This window comes from Corapipo altera, unplaced genomic scaffold (genome assembly GCF_003945725.1).
Source record: "Corapipo altera isolate COAL_440 unplaced genomic scaffold, ASM394572v1 0, whole genome shotgun sequence".
Taxonomy (NCBI): domain Eukaryota; kingdom Metazoa; phylum Chordata; class Aves; order Passeriformes; family Pipridae; genus Corapipo; species Corapipo altera.
This window is the reverse complement of record NW_020884872.1, coordinates 32,819,665-32,838,233: the sequence shown is the minus strand read 5'-3', so window position 1 is coordinate 32,838,233 and position 18,569 is coordinate 32,819,665. Positions and strand designations below refer to the sequence as shown.

The window sequence follows — 18,569 nt, the reverse complement described above, 5'->3', positions numbered from 1 at the left end:
CCCTTCTCCCAAAGGAGAAAAACATTCTGATTTTTGTGGTGTTTTTGCTTAAATCTAATCTCTACTATTTTATAGACTTGATGAATACAACAATGTTGTTCTTGAAAGCATCCACTATGCAAGAATTTCAAACAGGTGCATGTTAGAAAGAGAGAAAGGAAGAAAGTGGAAGAAATAGAGAGAAAGAAAGAGAGAGAAAGAGAGAGAAAGAGAGAGAGAGGTTTACCTTTTTTGATCTCAGCTCTACTGTCTGACCTGAGGAGCACAGGTTAGGTGGGCTATAAGTATGTTTTCATGTTGGTCCACAGGGACATCTGATGTACAGTGCTGATGTACAGAGTTCTACCATGATGTTGCTCTACTAAATTAGTTCACAATGTATTTTCAGATAGGTTTTTTCTAGTGTTGATCCTCAAAATGTGTAGCCTCTTTTGATTGAGAACTTGAAATAAATCAAACAAAGAAAAATTTAGAAAATTTAATTTTTTTATATTTTTTTTACTTTTCTGCTCCAAATATCTTTGTTCTTTCAGCTAAGAGTGTATTTTATCCTTTGCCTTCTTTGATATCTGTTCTTTTTTCCAGAAAAGCATTTTTCTTTGAATATAACTAAAGTGAACATTCAGATTCAGTAAGCAGTGGCGTATGGTTGTTTCTGGTCATACAGCCTTGTCAAGGAAAAGTAGTGAAGGTAAAATCTGTTGTTAGATATTAGATAAATGCAGTTAGATATCTTTGATGTGTCCCATTTTCCCTGTATTGCCTACACAGAGAATTGTAGAATACATCGGTTACACTAAAAAGAGATCTATCTGTCTATCTCTATCTTAAAATATCTGTTAAAATGTTAAAGTGTTACTGGTATTCAGAAAAGTTCCTTGAATTGCTAACGCTCTTATTAGTAATCATTAACTGCTTATTCACAGCTATGTTGAGGCTTCATTAATTTGAAATATGTAAGGAGGACTGTTAGACATCAGTTATAGCTCATTAATTCATTAATTGAAATGAATGAATGTGTACCCTTGTCCAATATTTTCCTTTAATAATGTATTTGTTTTGTGTTGTGTGTTAAAATGGAGTGTTAGCTGTTTATGCTACTTAAATGAACTAGCAGAAGCAAATATGAAAGTAATGGCCTTTTAAAAGCTATTTTATAAAACATTTCATTTAATCAGGAAAAAAAGGCAGAATGAAATTTATAACATTAAATTATTAAAAAAATTAGAAAAAATAGGAGATAGTAATAGCATAGCAAATAGCAGAAAAGTGATACAAGCAAGTATCAGAAATTCTGTGACAGTCTCCATAGGTCTGTTTTTTTTTATCACAGGTGTTATTATTTAGCTTCATATCCTGTCTTATAAGTATTCCTAAAAAAGATCTTGCAGGATCTTTTAAATAGCATTTTAATGATCTGTCATCTTGAATAACATTTACATGTCCGTATTTCTTCTTAAAACACAAATATTTAAAAGTGCAAGAACTGGCCTTAGAAGCTCTAGATTCTTACTAGCATGAAGTATGTGCTTATAATCACAATTTTTATTACTTTAATGGAAACGGGGTATGTCAGTTTCCATATTACTTTTCTATTATTAACTAGCTTAAATTATGAATAAACATCCCCTAAGCTTAATTTCTTTAACTCAAAGCAGAGTGATTTTTAATAGTGTCTAAGCAGCAGAAATTAGCTTCAGAGACCAAAACTTTTATGTGGTTTAGTCTGACTATTTTTCTAGCATTGCGGGCTTGTTGAACCACTGTTTCCTTGCAGGAAACACTTTTACAAATGAAATAAGATGTTATTACTGCAGTTTATGCTCACACAGTCCAGTTTTTGCCTATTTCCAGTAATGAGGCTATAACATCAGAAAATTATGCTCTAGAGAGGGAATAGGCAAAGGAAAGAAATATTCATTGGTTATATGAGGTATAATACTAAGTGATAGCAATAGGCTAATCTTAAGGGAGATTTTTCCTGATAAGGAAAGTCACAGAAACTGTGACTGATCACAGAAGTGATTAGCTTACTCAGCATGGCTTCTCAGTTCCTATCCATTCTTGTATTGATCTGTCTTTAAATATAGACTGAGAAGAGTGTGGATTAGAATGTTCCCACCTCCACATATATCCTCCTAAAAGATTGGTAGCAAAGGAACAGAAGAAAATCTATAGCCATTATTGGAAAAGATGGTGCAAAAAAAGAAAAGAGTAGTTGCTGCACTCCCTAGGCCTTGTGGGAGAGAAGATATTCCTACTGCTATTGATTTCATTTGTTCTAGGATGAAAAAATTGTGAAGAGGAATTAAAACACTGTTGTAGGACTTGGCAGAAAATTAGGGTCTGATTATTGGAACAAACCACCTACTCTCTTTGGTAAGTCTAAGTGATACCTCCCTGGGCAAGAATAAAAGTTTCCCCTCATCTGCCCTCCGGTCTGGGGATGGTAGGGAGTAAAAGAGCCCAAAAGTCATAAATACTGTAACTCTGGGGGGTTGCACAGAACCTACATCCAGAGTAGGGAAACCTAAACCATAAAATCCAGTAGTAAAACTTATTTTGAATAGAAATCTAGCTTCTGGAACAGTCTAACTGCAATCTGTCCTGGGCAGCAAGTGGTTTTGGATCCAATTTGGAGTCCCCATAACCCTAAAGCATGATTACCATTCAAAAGTCTACTTTCCCCTCCCCCTTATCTGAAATGGTGCACTATAATGAGGGCACTCTTGATGTCCACGTGAGTAATGCTTTTAGGACATAAACTGAGGGTGGGCATTGGGAATGATATCAAGGCACGTCAAGCAGATAGATGCAGCAAAGCCTGGTGAGTTAGATGCTGGAGGACTGGATTGAACAAGGAGATCCAGACATAGGGCAGATCCCTCTGTCCAGAGTATAATACTCACCAAGTGGTACCCTAGATATTGTCTCAGAAAGAGCAGCCTGTCACTGAGCTACCAATTAAGCCGTACAGACAGTCAAGATTTTCTGTCATTCCTTAATGCCTTTCTCTAATTTAGGAGGAGGCTGTGACCTCTGTGCATTTTGACAGGCTCAAAGTTACTTTAAAGCAGCTGTGCAGGAGCATTACAAGTTGTTTCTTATGTGGAGCATTGAATCAGTAACCCTGAGGTGCCAGGATTTCTACTGCTTGTGTAGAGCAGAGCCACTGCCACCAAGGAGACTACAAAAGGACATAACCAGCATCAGTAAGATAAACTAGTCATTTTTACCTGCCCTAACTGCAGCAAAAGAAGTGTAAAGGAAGCAAAATACTGAAAGATGAGGAAGGGTTGAGTTTCAGTTTAAACAAAAATGAGAGTTGAGTTTCAATTCAAACAAAAATGCAGTATAATAACAAACAAAATTCTCAGCTGGATCCCAGCTTGATATGTTATAATAACAATTTCATATTATTAATCCAATATGAATATTGACTTTATGCTGACTATTGCCTGTCTAAGTGTTAGATCTGTCTTGGTAAAAGTCTGACTGTGCTCTAAATATGTGTGCTTTAAAGAAAAATACCTTATTTTGGGTGCTATGATACTTCTGAAGTATGTAAATTGTCCCTAATTAAGAACTTAATAGGAAAAAATTGCCACTGGATGGTGCTGCTTGCTATTCTAAGGACTAGGTAGGATTGTCTATTCTAAAAGATGTTGTTACCCAGGCTCCACTTTTCACAGAATGTGATTTTTTGAAATAATGGGAATCATATTTTCAACAGTAAATGCAAAAACTAATTCCCGAATGTCCATTTTCTATTTTCAATTGCCTTTTAAACCTAATTTTGAACCGCATTTTGTTCAATTTGTGAAAGACTGACAAACACAAATGTTTTTCCCTGCCTTGCATACTACGTATTTTGTGAATTGGTGTCTTTCTTTTCTGTTTGAGAGATGCAATAGAACATTAAATTAGCTTAATTGAATGCTGCTGTTCAGCTTCTACCCTGCCTACGGCAACCAGAGGGGTAGAGAGCCATGAAGTCTTAAAATTTTAACAAGTTGTTAGAACACACATACACTTCTAATGCACACAAACAAGAATGAGAACCACTCAGTTCTTTTTGAGGCCTCAAATGGTGTCTTTTTTCAGCAAAAGCAAGGCCAAAAGTGAATGAAAAAACATGAAAGTGTAGGGGGCAGGCTTGAAGGGAGGTGTTATGGCATGAATTAAAGAGGAAAAAAATTCTGAGTAGAAAAGTGATGTGAAGAAGAGAGGAGATGGCAGGGATGAAAGGCTCTCCAGAGGAAATGCTAGCTAGAGCAGAAAGTTTCCTGTAAAGGTAATGCAAGTACTGTGGTTTGCCATGCTGTTGTTCTTAGTGCATGGATGTAATTCTACATGGTTATGTTATCCTACTCTCTAAAGGAGGCTGACAAAGATTCACTCAGGGAAAATAAAGCATATTTCCCCCACAGTTTGGTGATTTGCTATATGAAATTGCTTTACTAGAAATTCACGATCTTATTAGTCTTTACAATGCCAAGAAAACTAGGGCATACAAATGGTGGCAACCTCTTCAGTTTCAAAAAATATCCTGAAACTGCAAATGTGATGAGGGTCTTTCAGTCCTCACAAATGATGTTTTTAGGACACAAAAAATGAGGGTGTATATTGGGAATGGTATCAAAGCATGGAGTGGAGTGGATGGAGTCAGCTAAGCCTGCTGAGATAGGTGCTGGAGGACTGGATTGACCCTTGCAAAAGGGTCTGCAAGACTGAAAGCTCATTGCTAGGCCATTCTGTTGATACACAATGGCTTTGGTCATGTCAGCCCACAGTAGCAGTTTGGTTTATCATCTTCTAGGTCCCTTACTGGCTCATGACCAGAACTCTTTACTTAAGTCATATAGCAAATGTTTTATGTAGGTAAAATATTACAGGAGTGTGTGTCTTTTTCTTACATCAGAGCCATCACAACAGGTAGAGGTTGGAAAACATCCACTTGTGACTGAAGTGATATAGATATGGCAGCCTGCTCTCTTCTGTATGAATCCAATAGAAATATTGACTAGATATGATGCTGTACCTTTTTATCCCTTTTTACTCTAATATTCTGAAGTGGGAGGTTATTTCAAAACCAGACTTTACTTAGCAGTCAAGCAGCCATTTTAACCCTCATCATATAAGATTAAACCCCCTTCTGGATCTTCTCTCCAATATTTGTACAAATACTAATGCCCTCCTTCCTTCCTAGCTCTACACTCTTTTTTCCAGCTTTGGTTTTCCCCCGAGGTTTCTAAGGTAGGAAAACATAAGAGTTTCAACAGTCTTGTTCATTTCATACACTAGGGATACATTTGTCTCTGCATTGTTAAAGGGTTGCTTTGAACCTGTTAATTCAATGGTCCATATCAGCATGAAGCTTTAGTCCATCTGGTTTTCTCTACAAAGAGCAAGCAGCGATATCACTGAGGAAGAAAGCTCACAGATACTGAAAATGCAAATTGTGCACCTTGTTCATTCAATGCTTTTTATAGAGCTGTGGAATAGAAAATACGTTTGAAGAGTATAGAATTGACTTACAGATTTTCTATATAGAAGAGGGAAAGGAATTATTTGCTTATCAAATCTGATTTCCTTTTATGACAGGATAACCCAACTAGTTGAACAAGGGAAGCCAGCTGATGTAATCTTTCTGGATTTTAGTGAAGCTTTCAATACTGTCTCTCACAGGGTCCTTCCAGACAAAATGTCCAGCACACAGCTGGATAAACACATCATGTGGTGGGTGAGCAATTGGTTCATGGATGGTAATAGGGAATGGGATAACATCAGACTGGTGATCTGTCACTAGTGGGGTTCCTGTGCTCTTCAACATCTTAAATGACTTGGATGCAGGACTGGAAGGGATACTCAAGGCAGTTTGCAGATGACACAAAACTGGGAGGAGCGGCTGACTCCCTCAAAGGCAGGGACACCTTGACAAATTAGAGGGCTGGGCAAGCACCAACCATACGAAGTTCAACAAGGGGAAATGCCAGATTTTGCACCTCGGATGGGGCAATCCCGGATGTCCGTACAGACTAGGAATGAGATACTGGAAAGCAGTGCCATGGAAAGGGATCTGGGGGTCTTGGTCGATGGCAAGTTGAATATGAGTCAGCAGTGCCCTGACAGCCAGGAGGGCCACCTTGTCCTGGGGACCATCAGGAAAAGTATCACCAGCTGGTCGAGGGAGGGAATTGTCCTGCTTTGTTCTGCACTGGTGAGGCCTCACCTTGAATACTCTGTGCAGTTTTGGGCACCATAATATAAGAAAGATATTAAGCCATTAGAGAGTCACTTGGTCACTTGGTGTGTTGAGCCTGGAGAAGAGAGACTGAGGGGAGACCTCATCCCCTCAGTCTACAACTTCCTTGTGAAGGTAAGAGCAGGAGCAAACACTGGTCTCCTCTCTGCAGTGACCAGTGACTGAAACCAAGGGAATGGCCTGAAGTTGCATCAGGGGAGGTTTAGGGTAAGTATTAGAAAAAGATTCTTCACCCAGAAGGTGATTGGGCACTGGAACAGGCTCTGCAGGGAAGTGGTCACAGCACCAAGCCTGATAGAGTTCAAGAAACACTTGGACAATAATCTCAGGCACACGGTGTGACTCTTGGGGATGGTCTTGTGCAGTGCCAGGATTTGGAATCATTGATCCTTGTAGGCCCCTTCCAACTCATATTCTGTGATTCTGTAATCAGATTATTTTTTCACAGAAAATAATTTGATCTTCTGAAATTTATCTCTCTCTCTTCTATGCACTATGTTTTACACATATACAGAATTGATGTCAGTTGATGAAAATTTATGTAGTTACCTAATCATAGAATTTCAGGGCCATCTTTCCTAGATAAAACTCCTAATATACCTTGTATTTCTTAGCCAGTTCACTTAATGTACCAGAGGGATAAAAGTGAACTATTACAGGCATTGTCTTGGACACCATATAATACTACTTTTAATAACTTTCTATTTTAGATAATCTTGTGTAGTGTCCTCCTATGTTGTGAAGCATTGCATCAGGAAGTGGTAGATTGATGCCTTCTATGACTTTCCTTAAGGCAGGGCTGTTTATATCAGGACTTCCTCCACTGACATCGAATCAGAACAAGTGATTTGGCATACTATCTTAGTGGAAATGGGTATTATAGCAGAATGCAATGGATGGGTACTTTCTTACCTTGGGGTTGTGTAGATGTTCTTCAGGAGTTACAAAGTTTGCTACAGAATCTAATGTTTCCATTAAAAAAAATAAGCGTTTTGGGGTTGGGAATTTGTCTTTAAAAGAGCTTATTGAATGTATAAGGAATATTATTTTCATAGTTCCACCAGCCATTTATTGTGCAATTAATAAGAAGGCATGTTAGTACTAAAATACGCAGCTAATGTTTCTAAATCTACAGATTTCTCCAGTCTGCTCTAAACTGGTCTTGGTCACATATTTCATGTGTATCGTAGTACTATTATACTGAATCACCATTGATTTCTTGTAAAAATGAGTAAGCTTTTGGTCCAGGATTTTATTTTTTTTTTCCAAGCAAGGCATAATGATGTACAGTGATGTGTTTTTGACGTATTTTGACTTACAAAAGTGAGATTAATAACAAGATTTTCTAAATATTTAACCAAATGTGAAGTCTTATTATAGGATTCACATGTCTGCATGTATAGAATACATATGAATAGTCCTAATCTGCAGACAAAGCTAAAAATAGCTGTTCTTGCTGTCACTGATTTCTGTGATCATCTATCAGCAGCGGTACCCTACATGCTTGCTTTAAGATCTACTTTAGCCCATCCCTGAATACTGCATCAGCATAAGTCGTACTCTCTAAACTATGTCAAGCAGGTCCCTTTTGCCTCATTAAAATCCCTACAAATGCTACTGTTTAACTAAGTAATTCTAAGACAATTAATTTCATGTTACCATTCATTTAGCACTTGCTGTTAAGACACATCCCCCGCAAGGGGGATACAGGAGGTGTGTTGCTCTGCTTTCACTAACTGGTACTGGTCAGACAGTCTCTTTACTGTAGGTGGCATGTAGAAAGTCAAGTAAATATATCTGGGACCACAGACCTTCCTTTGCTGCTGCTCTAACCTCATGAGTATCTGACTATATCCTGTATTTCTAATCTGTTGCTCTACGTTCTGTCCAAATTGTGCAATTTGCCAGAAATAAAGCAAATTTCTGTGAATTGAGAATTTGATACCATTCAGCTTTGAAGTCCATCTGCAGCAGGACAGAATTCAAAGTACAGCAAGGCTTTTTTTAATACTTGTTTTCTAACATAAGCCCAAATTTTCAGTTATGTTGCTTGACAGGAAAAATTACCTAAATTAGTTAGCTAAATTACCATTGTTTTTCTGTGATTTTCAGTTTTGATTTCAACTTCTGATGCTAGTTTTAGTCTTTGGCATTAATTTTCCAAACTATGGGATTTTTTGATCCACTTATGAGTGAATCAAATATGTGTACACATGAAAGACTAAAGTTTCATCTGTATCCTGCTAAAATAGCTCGAAGGCAAAGCAGACTACCAAAATTTATAAGGTACGTGATAGCAAATTATAAGATAAACACCATCAAGGGATCTGACTGAGGAACACATTTTCAGAGGCATTCAGGCTAATACTGTCTTGATTATCTATAGGAAAAACAAACTGAAAAAAATCTTCCAGTGCTGAGGATATCTTTTTTAACCAAACAAACCGTTATTAAAACATAAAAAGGAAGAGACACAAAACATTAAGTCAGGAAAAAAGATATCCTAGAGCAAATCTTACTCCCCTTCTCTCCCTCCTGTTCCCCTGAGAATAAAGAATTGAACTAGAGACTTTATAAAGTCTAAGAGGGATTTGCCAGTTGATTTTATAACGAAGATCTGAGTTACTCTGGAGGTAGGTGAAAATTGCATAAAACCTCTGTGTGGATATAGGCTTGGTAATAACTGCATCCTTGTTGAAATGCAGCAATGCTGCCACTCTATCAAATGTAAATTAATTTATCAGTAAAATAAGTAGTTTAATGCAACAGGCTTCTCTGGAGAAAAAATGGATAAGAAATGAATTGAGGCTGCATTTGAAACTTTATATCAAAATTACTGGCAGTCATCTTTCATCTGCTGTTTACCACTTATAATGAAGGACTTGTGGAAAGAAAATTTATCAAATCTCTTCAGAAGCATATTTTGGAAATATTCCTGCCCTGGATTTCAACTGGGAAATGTGTGCTCTGAAATGGCATACAGGTCACCATCAATTGGCTTCTAAATAATTTCCTTTTACCTCCTGGAACACTATACATGATTTAGTGATTGGAACTTTGAATCATTTTTATAATGATGCTTTTGTAGTCTACCAAACGATTTGATGTATGCAGTGTAAAGATTCCAGAGCCCTTTCAGATAGATAACGAAATTTAAATCTGGGCAAAGCCTAGGTTGTCTAAATCCATACTGCATTATATCTCTGGAATTATATATTTTTAATTAATATCAAGTACAAGAACTTGTGGAATAAATTATTTGTGTTGCTTTAATTTCTTACTTTAAAATAAACTCCTGAACTAGTAGTATGGAAACTGTTATACATAACGAGCATTCAGCAGATTGTGTTTATCACACAGCAGGCAATCATGAGACAAATTTCTACAGAAAATTATGAAACAAAATCCCTGTAGAAGTTTTTCCTATTCTTCACTTATTCTGAATTGACGCTGTAGCATTGACCCTAGGATGTTGCTATCAACACACCTACACTGTTGATGCTGCTTTTAAGAACCATAATTGTTGCAGCTTTGGGTATTTTCATTGCTTATATAAAATTCTGTAAATATCCATTCCTATTTTTGCAATTTCTTTATCTCTTAGCCTAGTAATGTCCTGTATCAGTGAGCTCTACAACTGAGTTGTGCATTGTAAAGAGTGAAATCTGGGCTGCATTGTTTACAGTAGCAGTTTGTATTGGAAGAACTGTCCCTTTGTAAAAGGTAGGCACTGCCCTTTACTGTTGCAGTAAGTGAGCACTGCTAGGCATTCTTCAGAAAAAAATGATGTTCATGGTGAAGATGCTCTTTCTACAAAAAGTATGAACTCTTTGTATGTATATTTATAGGTATTATATTTATATAAATATATATTAATATTTTAATATGATATATAATCTAATAGTCTGTATTAACATATATATTATATTTATACATATCTATAAGGTTTGCAGTTGGATTGGGAGGTGAGGAACTCTAACATGCAAACTGATATACCAAAAGCTGTGTATGTTTCTTGTCTGTTCTGTCTTTCTCATCTCAATGCTCATTGCTTGTTTTTTAAAAGAATGCACGAGGGTATGCACTTTCTCAGGCGTGAGAAGGATCAGATGAGTACAGATGATTTCTCGCTTAATCTTTAAAAATATCTTTAGATTCAGAAGTCCACTAAATCTCTCATCTTTTCTGCGATTAAATCTCTTGTGTTAATTTGTTTCTGAGTTCTTTCAATTCTCTACTTGAACTGTTGTTTATGGATACACTTTGAGATTCAACCTGAAAAGATACTAATCCTCCTGCCAAGCTTCTAAAGGGTTTGGATCAGATCTGCACTGTTTTCCAAAAGAATAATAATGGAACGTTACCTAACATAATGACCTCCAAATGTGTATTAGGTGGAACTGTGGTTCAAAGAGTGTGACAGTTTATAACACCCATCTCTTAATTTCTCCATTTGTAGACTTTAAAAAATGCCTTTGCAAATATATTATTTGTTTGGGGTTTATTTTATATGAAAAGAAAGTTAGAGAATAACCCACTCTTTCCTAAACCTTCCCAAATCTTAACTTTGAATATTTACATTAGAGTTTACATAGGTGTGCTTTCAAGGCTTTTTGTTACTTTAGAACTTTCACTTGTTAGGTTGCTGGAGTGAAGAGTTGTACATTTAATGAGTTTTTTGTAATAGGGCTTTGCACCTTAATATTCTTTGTTCATTCTTCAGGATGTATTTTTGTATATCCTTCTTGGATATACAGAATGAAGGAACTGACAGATGACTCCATTTGTACAGTTTCCATATCTCCATCTTTCTCCAGAAATTAAAGCAAACTTCACCCATAGGTGACAGCAAACTCTTGGAAACCGAAAATGCAGTCAACCCAGTGTATGCAATTAAGTATACAGAAGTGACAGCAAAAATGTTTATGTGGAAACATGCAAAAAATCCATAGCCAAACAAGTCTCAGGAAACCTATGATATCTTTCTGAGAACTGCAAAAGAGCTATCTAACGTGGGTGGTGATTAGATGAGGAGAAAACCTTCAGTCTGAGGATTTCCCAGTAGCTTACACTTGAACTTCCTTTGCTCTGGTAAGAAGCTGATCCCCTTCCCTAATAGACGTCTCTACTTGGCATCTTTTATTGGAGATAGCTGTAAGGTCTAATTGCTGCACCCGATCGTCAGACACAAGGACTATCAAACATTATCAAATACTCCCCACCTTTGCAGAATCAGAAGGGCCATATGTGTATGTACATGTAATCCTCTGAAACTGGAAATTAAAAATGCACCTGTGATTTATTACACACATTTTCTGGGGGAGCTGAAATCTATGCTATGTACTTTTAGGTTATTAGGACATAAAAACCTTGGTCTATTCTCCTGCATAATCATATAAGTAGGTTATTCTTCAGTGAATTTTGAAGAAAAACAGCGAACGAGACATATTTTTTCTTTACTCCTGAGCCCCGAAGAGAAGATACAAGGACTCCCTGAAACAACATCTCAGCCTTGGCCTTATTGATCAGCACAACTGGTCTACTCTGGCTTCCAACTGGGACGTCTGGAGACACACCATCTATAACGCTGCTGATGCTTTTGAGAAAGCACGCAGGATCACTCTTGAGGAGAAAAGACAATGCAGAAAGAATCATGTCTTGCAGAATATACCACCTAAGGAGTCTTTCTGCTGTGCCTTTTGCAACCAGACGTGTCTATCTGCAATTGGCCTTCTTAGCCACCAGTGTGCTTGTAGCAAATGCGGGTAGAGCCCTTCCCAAATCTTCGTCCACGAAGCCCAGCCATGATGATGAATTTGGTAAATTGTGTAGTTATTTACCATTTCTGTTAAAAATCTATTTTCATGGAGGAAAAACAAAATCAAATTTTGCTTTTCCTTTACAAGCACACAGGAAGGTCTTGAGATGCCCTCATCCTACTATTTCTTTTCAGCAAAATACTTTTTATGAAGTTGGCAGCAAATGAAATATTTCTAGATTGTCTTATTTCTTTCTAAGAATAACTCTAACTTGTGCCAGAGTAATATTTAAATACATTAATAGTAAAAACTGTTTATTAGATTTGGTCTTTTGTAGTGTGATTTTCATTAATTACATTCTTACTTAACTGAGTTATTTTACACAATCTGTGATCTTCCAGACATAACTACAAATGAGCACTTGGAGAAAACAACACATTTTCAGGGCGTTCTTGCTTAACAAGCACCTATAAAGAATCAGGTGGAGCACCTCCTAGGCATGCATCTTCTTCCCATGGGCTGTGAAGGGAAGCCAACAGGACTATGCTTTTTGATCCTTAAGTTAGGGAAGATGAATTGCTTTCTTTCTTGGGTGAACTGCTGGCAAACATAAGAAACTGGTGCTGAAGTTCCATCTCTACCTGGAGAATAGAGATGAGACTTCCTAGCAGGGTTTGCACAGGCATTTTTTTTGTGGGTTTCTTTTTGTTTGGATGGTTTTTTGTTTGTTTTTTCATTGTTGTTGCTGTTGTTTTGGTTTGGTTTTTTATGGGTTTTAGGGTTTTTTTTGTTTGATTGGTTTTTGGTTTGGTTTGATTTTAATAACATCCCATATTAAGGCAAGGTAATTAACCATTCTCTGGTCAGAAAAAAAGCCCAAACAAACCAAGAAAAGAATTGACTACAGCAATTTCTATCCTTTTCCCTCCTCCTTTTTGATAGCAAAGAGATATTTAGAGGAGTCTCTGGTCAATTCTTACCCTTTGTTGCAGATTGTTCACAGGACCCTTGCGGCGATGTTGGGCTCTTTGGCAGCTTTAGCAGCCTTAGCTATTGTTGGGGAGGTAAGTTACCAAACTGTAAGTGCTCACTTTGGTTTTGGGTATGGTGTCAGGTATCATAAACTTTCATATTTGCCCTTTTGTGATTGGGCACATGACAGAGTAGCGTTTTTTTAAGAAGGAGAGATGGTTGGACAGATACTGGGATGGAAAAACAAGTCAGACAGGCTACTGTATAGACAAGGAGGGTACAAAAAAGTCTGGTAAATGCTTTTTTGTTTTGATTTCCAGGAAGTGGAGTACAACCATTTTCAGCTTAATTCAGAGTTTGTTTAATACTGTTATTTTCAGTAATGTTAGGCTACCAAGCAAACCAAAATGGAAATACATTGCTTTAAACTACCCCAAATAATTACACTTCATGCTTGCATGTTCCAACTCTTTTGTTTCCTCACTGCTTACTCTTAGCTGATATATAGTGAAAATTCAGATTGATGTTCTCTGTTTTTCTCATAGCCACATCATTGCTATGTTCCCTTAAATTCCCTCCAGTTTGTTCACAGGTGAAGTGGTATGCTTTTGTTCCCTTAGCAAAAGGAAACTGGAGTGTACCATATAATTTGGTTATTTTTTATTTCTGTAATGCCATGTAAGGAACAACTAGACCAACCTATAGCCTAACGTAGGCTTTTGCTAATGACCCACTTAGGACGCCAGCAGTACTTTGAATTAGTAATAATACAGTAGTAATGGCAATAATACAGAGTCCTTTTGTGTACCTTATAAGAACACTTATTAATTTCCATCACAGCTTATTTAAATGGTTCATCAATTAAGTGGAGTTTGTATTTCATAGCTAATCACAACTTAGGTGTTTTGTAGCATTCACTGGTAATTGTATTTTCTGATTGCAGAGGCCAAGTATGGTCAAAGTGGTGGAGTGGATTGACTATGAGACACTGGCATTGCTGTTTGGAATGGTAACAAACATGTGCCTTTTGCTCTAAATGTGCTGAAAGAATGAAATTCAATACAGAGATGTTTTCTTTTAAAATATTTTGTTAATTGCACTTTACTGAGATAACTTACGATGAAAATTTGGGCCTTAAGGAATTTACCAAAATGGAGGATGATCAAATCCCTGAGTCTTTTGAAATGTTGTTCCTTTTCTATTTTTTTTTTTAATCTGTGAAATTGTTTTGATAACATGCTAAAAACATCCTCAGGGTCTATAAATGGAAAGACCCATTTAAGGGGCAAGTATTATCACTCTCATTTATCTTTTTAATTTTGTTTACTCAAAAACTTCCTCAAACACACTTTGCTGGAAAACTGGTTTTCTTTATCTTAGTCATTCCTATGTTTGGAGCAACAAAAAAGCAAGCCAGAAATGGAGAAGAAATATCTGATTAGATTATAATCATGTATTATTTTAATCACTTTGCTCAGAGCTATTTCTGGTAAAAAGAGTTGTCCAAGTGCTATTGAACTCTAGCACAAAATATAAAATATACAGAGACAAAATTACAATTATCTGTTGCCATTCTGAGCTTTTCTTATTTCCTGACACTGGTCCCTGCTCCCCACCTTCCCCACAGAAAAAGAAAGCAAAAAAAAATATTCTGATGGGAGCAAAGATAGAAGGACAGGAAACTTCCCAGACATGTGAGAAAATGCAAGTAATTCTTGAAGCCACTATCTTCTGTACTCTGTGGAGAATTACTGCAGAAAGCAAATAGACCTATTGGTTTTTCTTGATTAATGACATAAGGGAAATACATTGAGTAGTTAATGTATGATGCCTACTTGGTCACTATGAATAAAATTCAACCAGACTAGTATGACATTTACGGACTGCTTATGCTGAGAAGTAAATTTCACCATGTGATGTATTAACTAGAGATATCTGGCAGCTGTAGTGGACATTCTAATATGAAGGTGATCAGATGCTCAGAGCTGTGTCAGATAAGAAGTACATTTTTCAGTATCACAAACTGCTTCACTTTGTTTTTGAGTAATAATGCTGTTGCAAGTTATTATATTTTTCTTCCTCTTTTTGTAGATGGTTTTGGTGGCCATATTTTCAGAGACTGGATTCTTTGATTACTGTGCAGTAAAGGTAGGTTTGTTTTGGTGCTTGTAATTATTTCTGGATTAATCAAGTTAGTATTTATGCTAATATGTTACACCAAGCACTGTCTTCGAAGAACCTTGCTTAGGGTAATGTATACTTGTCACACTAGAAATGATAGTGGTCAACTTGTAATATTGGAAAAATCTTTTAAGGATGAAAGGAAGCCCTTAATGCAATTCTGTTTCTAGAGGAGAAAGTTAAAGGCCCCCAGTAGGGTACACAAACATATGGACAGTATAAAGCTGAGTTATTTCACTAACTTCCCCAGGATCACAGTTCTACTGTAACTGAAATCTCTACTTATGCCTGGCAATGGGAGAAAAGAAATATGGGAACTATCATTAGCTTTATGATCACACATGAAATATGGCCACAGACCTTTTTACAGTAGCAGAACAAAAGATTACATGAAAAGCGTTATTCATTGAATCATAGTCATAGATTCATAAAACGGTTTGGGTTGGAAGGAACCTTAATCATCTAGTTCCAACCCCCCCTGCCATGACCAGGGACACCTTCCACTAGGCCAGGCTGCTTAAAGCCCCATCCAACCTGACCTTGAACACTTACTGGGATGGGGCATCCACAACTTCTGTGCGAAACCTGTTCCTGTGCTTCACCACCCTCACAGTAAACCTACCCTCTTTCAGTTTAAAGGACTTCCTCTTATCCTATCATTACATGCCTTTGTCAAAAGACCCTCCCCAGCTCTCCTCTAGGCCCTCCCTAGGTACTGGAAGGTGCTGTAAGGTCACCCTAGAGCCTTCTCTTCTCCAAACTGAACAACCCAGATCTCTTTCAGCCTGTTCTCACAGGAGATGTGCTCCAGCCTTCTGACCATCTTTGTGGCTCTCCTTTGGACTCACTCCAGCAGGTCCACGACCTTCTTATGTTGGGGACCCCAGGGCTGGATGCAGTACTCCAGGTAGGGTCTCACAAGAGAGGAGTAGAGGGGCAGAATCACCTCCCTTTATATGCAGCCCAGCACTCAGTTGGCTTTCTGGGCTGCTAGTACACACTGATGTATCATGTTGAGCTTCTCATTCACCAACAGCCCCAAGTTTTTCTCCTCAAGGCTGTTCTCAGTCTCTCTCCCCAGCCTGTTCTTGTGCCTGGGATTGCCCTGATCTCCAGGCAAGACCTTACACTTGGCCTTGTTGAACTTCATGAGTTTTCCACTGGCCCCTCCAGGGCTTTATCCTATGGTACTCCACCAAGTAGATCTCTGAAGAGGCTCTTTATAAGGCCAGGTTAGTGAGCTTGCTTATGCACCCTCCTGTTTGCAATAATGATCTTGAACTCCACCAGTTCATGGTCACTGCAGCCAAAGCTGCCTTTGAAGTTCATATTCCTCAGAAGTCCCTCCTTGTTGGTGAGAATGAGGTCCAGAATAATATCTCGTTGTCTCCTCTTTTGCTTACAGGAGGAAGTTATCAGCAATGCAGTTCAGGAAACTCCTGGATTACTTATGCCCTCCTGTATTGCCCCTCCAACAGATACCGGGGACATTGAAGTCCCCCCACTGGGGCTTGTGAACCTTAGGCTCCTCCTACCTGTGTATAGAACGCCTCCTCATCTGCTCGGTCTTCCTGGTTGGGTGGCCTGTAGCAGACCCCCACTATAATGTCACCTCTCCCTGCCATCCCTTTAATCCTGATCCATAAACTCTTGGTCAGTTCCTCATCCATCCCCAGACAGAGTTCCATACACTCCAGCTGGTCATTGACATAGAAGGTAACACTCTCTCCTCACCTGCCCTGCCTGTCCTTCCTAAAAAGGCTGTTTCCTTCCATTCCAAAACTGCAGTCATAGAAGCCATCTCATCATGTCTCTGTGATGCCAATAAGATTATAGCCCTGCAGCATGCACATGTCTATAATTTATTTATTACCCATGCTAGGTGCTGTTTGCATAGGGGGGACTTAAATTGTGCCCCTGATGAAGCTGATTTAGTGTCTGGAGTGGCTAGAATTCCTTTGTGGTGATCTCCAGGTGCTCTCCTGTTGACCTGTGATCTCTTTTCAAACTCTGACCATATCTTGCTGGCACTGCCATCAAACTGGTAGGAGTGAGATTGAGAGGACTGAGGTCCCCTTCTCTGGAAACTTTAGTTTAAAGTCCTTTTCACCAGCTTGGCAAACCTACGATCAAAGGTACTGTTCCTCTTCTCTGATAGAAGGACCCCATCAGCCCCCAATAGACTGTTTCTCAAAGGAAGTCCTGTGGGCTAAGTAACTGAATCCCCCGCTGTGGCACCAGTCCTGTTACCATTTGTTGATTCATGAGATCTGACTAGCCCTTTCAAACCCCTTCTCTTTGATGGGGGGATTGATGAAAAAAAACCTCGAGCTCTAGAGTTCCTCATCACCACTCCCAGGGCTCTGTAACCTTCCTTGATATTCTTCAGGCAGGTCCTGGCTGCATCACTGGCTGTCAGTTTACTCTCAAAACACCCACCATTCTGCCTTGAGGGTCAGGAAGGATGAGGGCCCTTGGCCTGTGCCAACTGTTCACAAAACAGTTCCTGGTTGCTGGATTATGGAGACTTCAATTCTCTCCACTTGACCTGTTCTGAAGGATTGTTTGTAGGGTAAATAGTGCCCAGGATGAGGAACACTTTCATCTGCTGCAAAGCTTCATTTTCTTCAGAAGTGTGGAAAGAAAGAAATCAAAAGTGACAAGGAGGACTGCTTTGAACAAAACCCCTAACCAAACCGTATGTGAACACAATCTCTGCCTATACAGATGCCCAGTCTGTGTAGCCCTGGCAGTGCTGCTCTGAGGATGGGGGATGTGTGCCAGCTTGTGGAGGGGATAAGAGATCTAAGCCATGTTAGTCTACCTGGGCATGCAGGCAGAAGATGGGGGCTCAGCCCTGCTCCTGCCACAGACCCCATTCATGGCTGGCAGCAGAGCATGAAATTTCTTCAGACTTGTTTCTTCATTTGCGTAATGGGAATGTTTACCCACTTCCATGAAATGTTTTTCTGCTAAATTAGTTAATACTGGAGAGGGTGCTGTTGGAGGTTCATGGAATAGTAAATGCTCTGAGCTCACTGTTGCTCAACTTTGATCAAGTTGTTTTATCTATTGTTTTTTGAAAACTAAGCTGGAGTGATCTAGTCCCTTAATTTTGTTTCTTTTTTTTTTTTTCACTAGGCTTATCGGTTCTCTAGAGGCAAGGTATGGGCCATGATTACCCTTCTGTGCCTCATTGCTGCAATTCTTTCTGCATTTTTGGACAATGTTACCACTATGCTGCTCTTCACTCCAGTAACCATAAGGTATTTTATTGTTATGGTTTTGGACTTGGTCTTTTATAGCCAGCAATCAGTAGTAAACATGTGTGCAAATGCTTGTTTCGACTTTTTTTGATCAACTAAATGGAAATCAAAACTTCAAATACTCTT

At 38.4% G+C, this 18,569-nt stretch overlaps 1 protein-coding gene across 2 annotated transcripts in view; it reads left to right on the top strand.

Moving 5' to 3' along the window:
- OCA2 (OCA2 melanosomal transmembrane protein) overlaps positions 1–18,569 on the top strand; it is a 173,474-nt gene that overhangs the window by 40,045 nt on the left and 114,860 nt on the right. For both annotated transcript variants that reach the window (XM_027646668.1, XM_027646676.1), the window contains 4 exons: positions 13,017–13,088; positions 13,940–14,005; positions 15,088–15,144; positions 18,319–18,443. In XM_027646668.1, the coding sequence (XP_027502469.1) occupies positions 13,017–13,088; positions 13,940–14,005; positions 15,088–15,144; positions 18,319–18,443 (320 nt within the window). The remainder of the gene's footprint in view (positions 1–13,016; positions 13,089–13,939; positions 14,006–15,087; positions 15,145–18,318; positions 18,444–18,569) is intronic.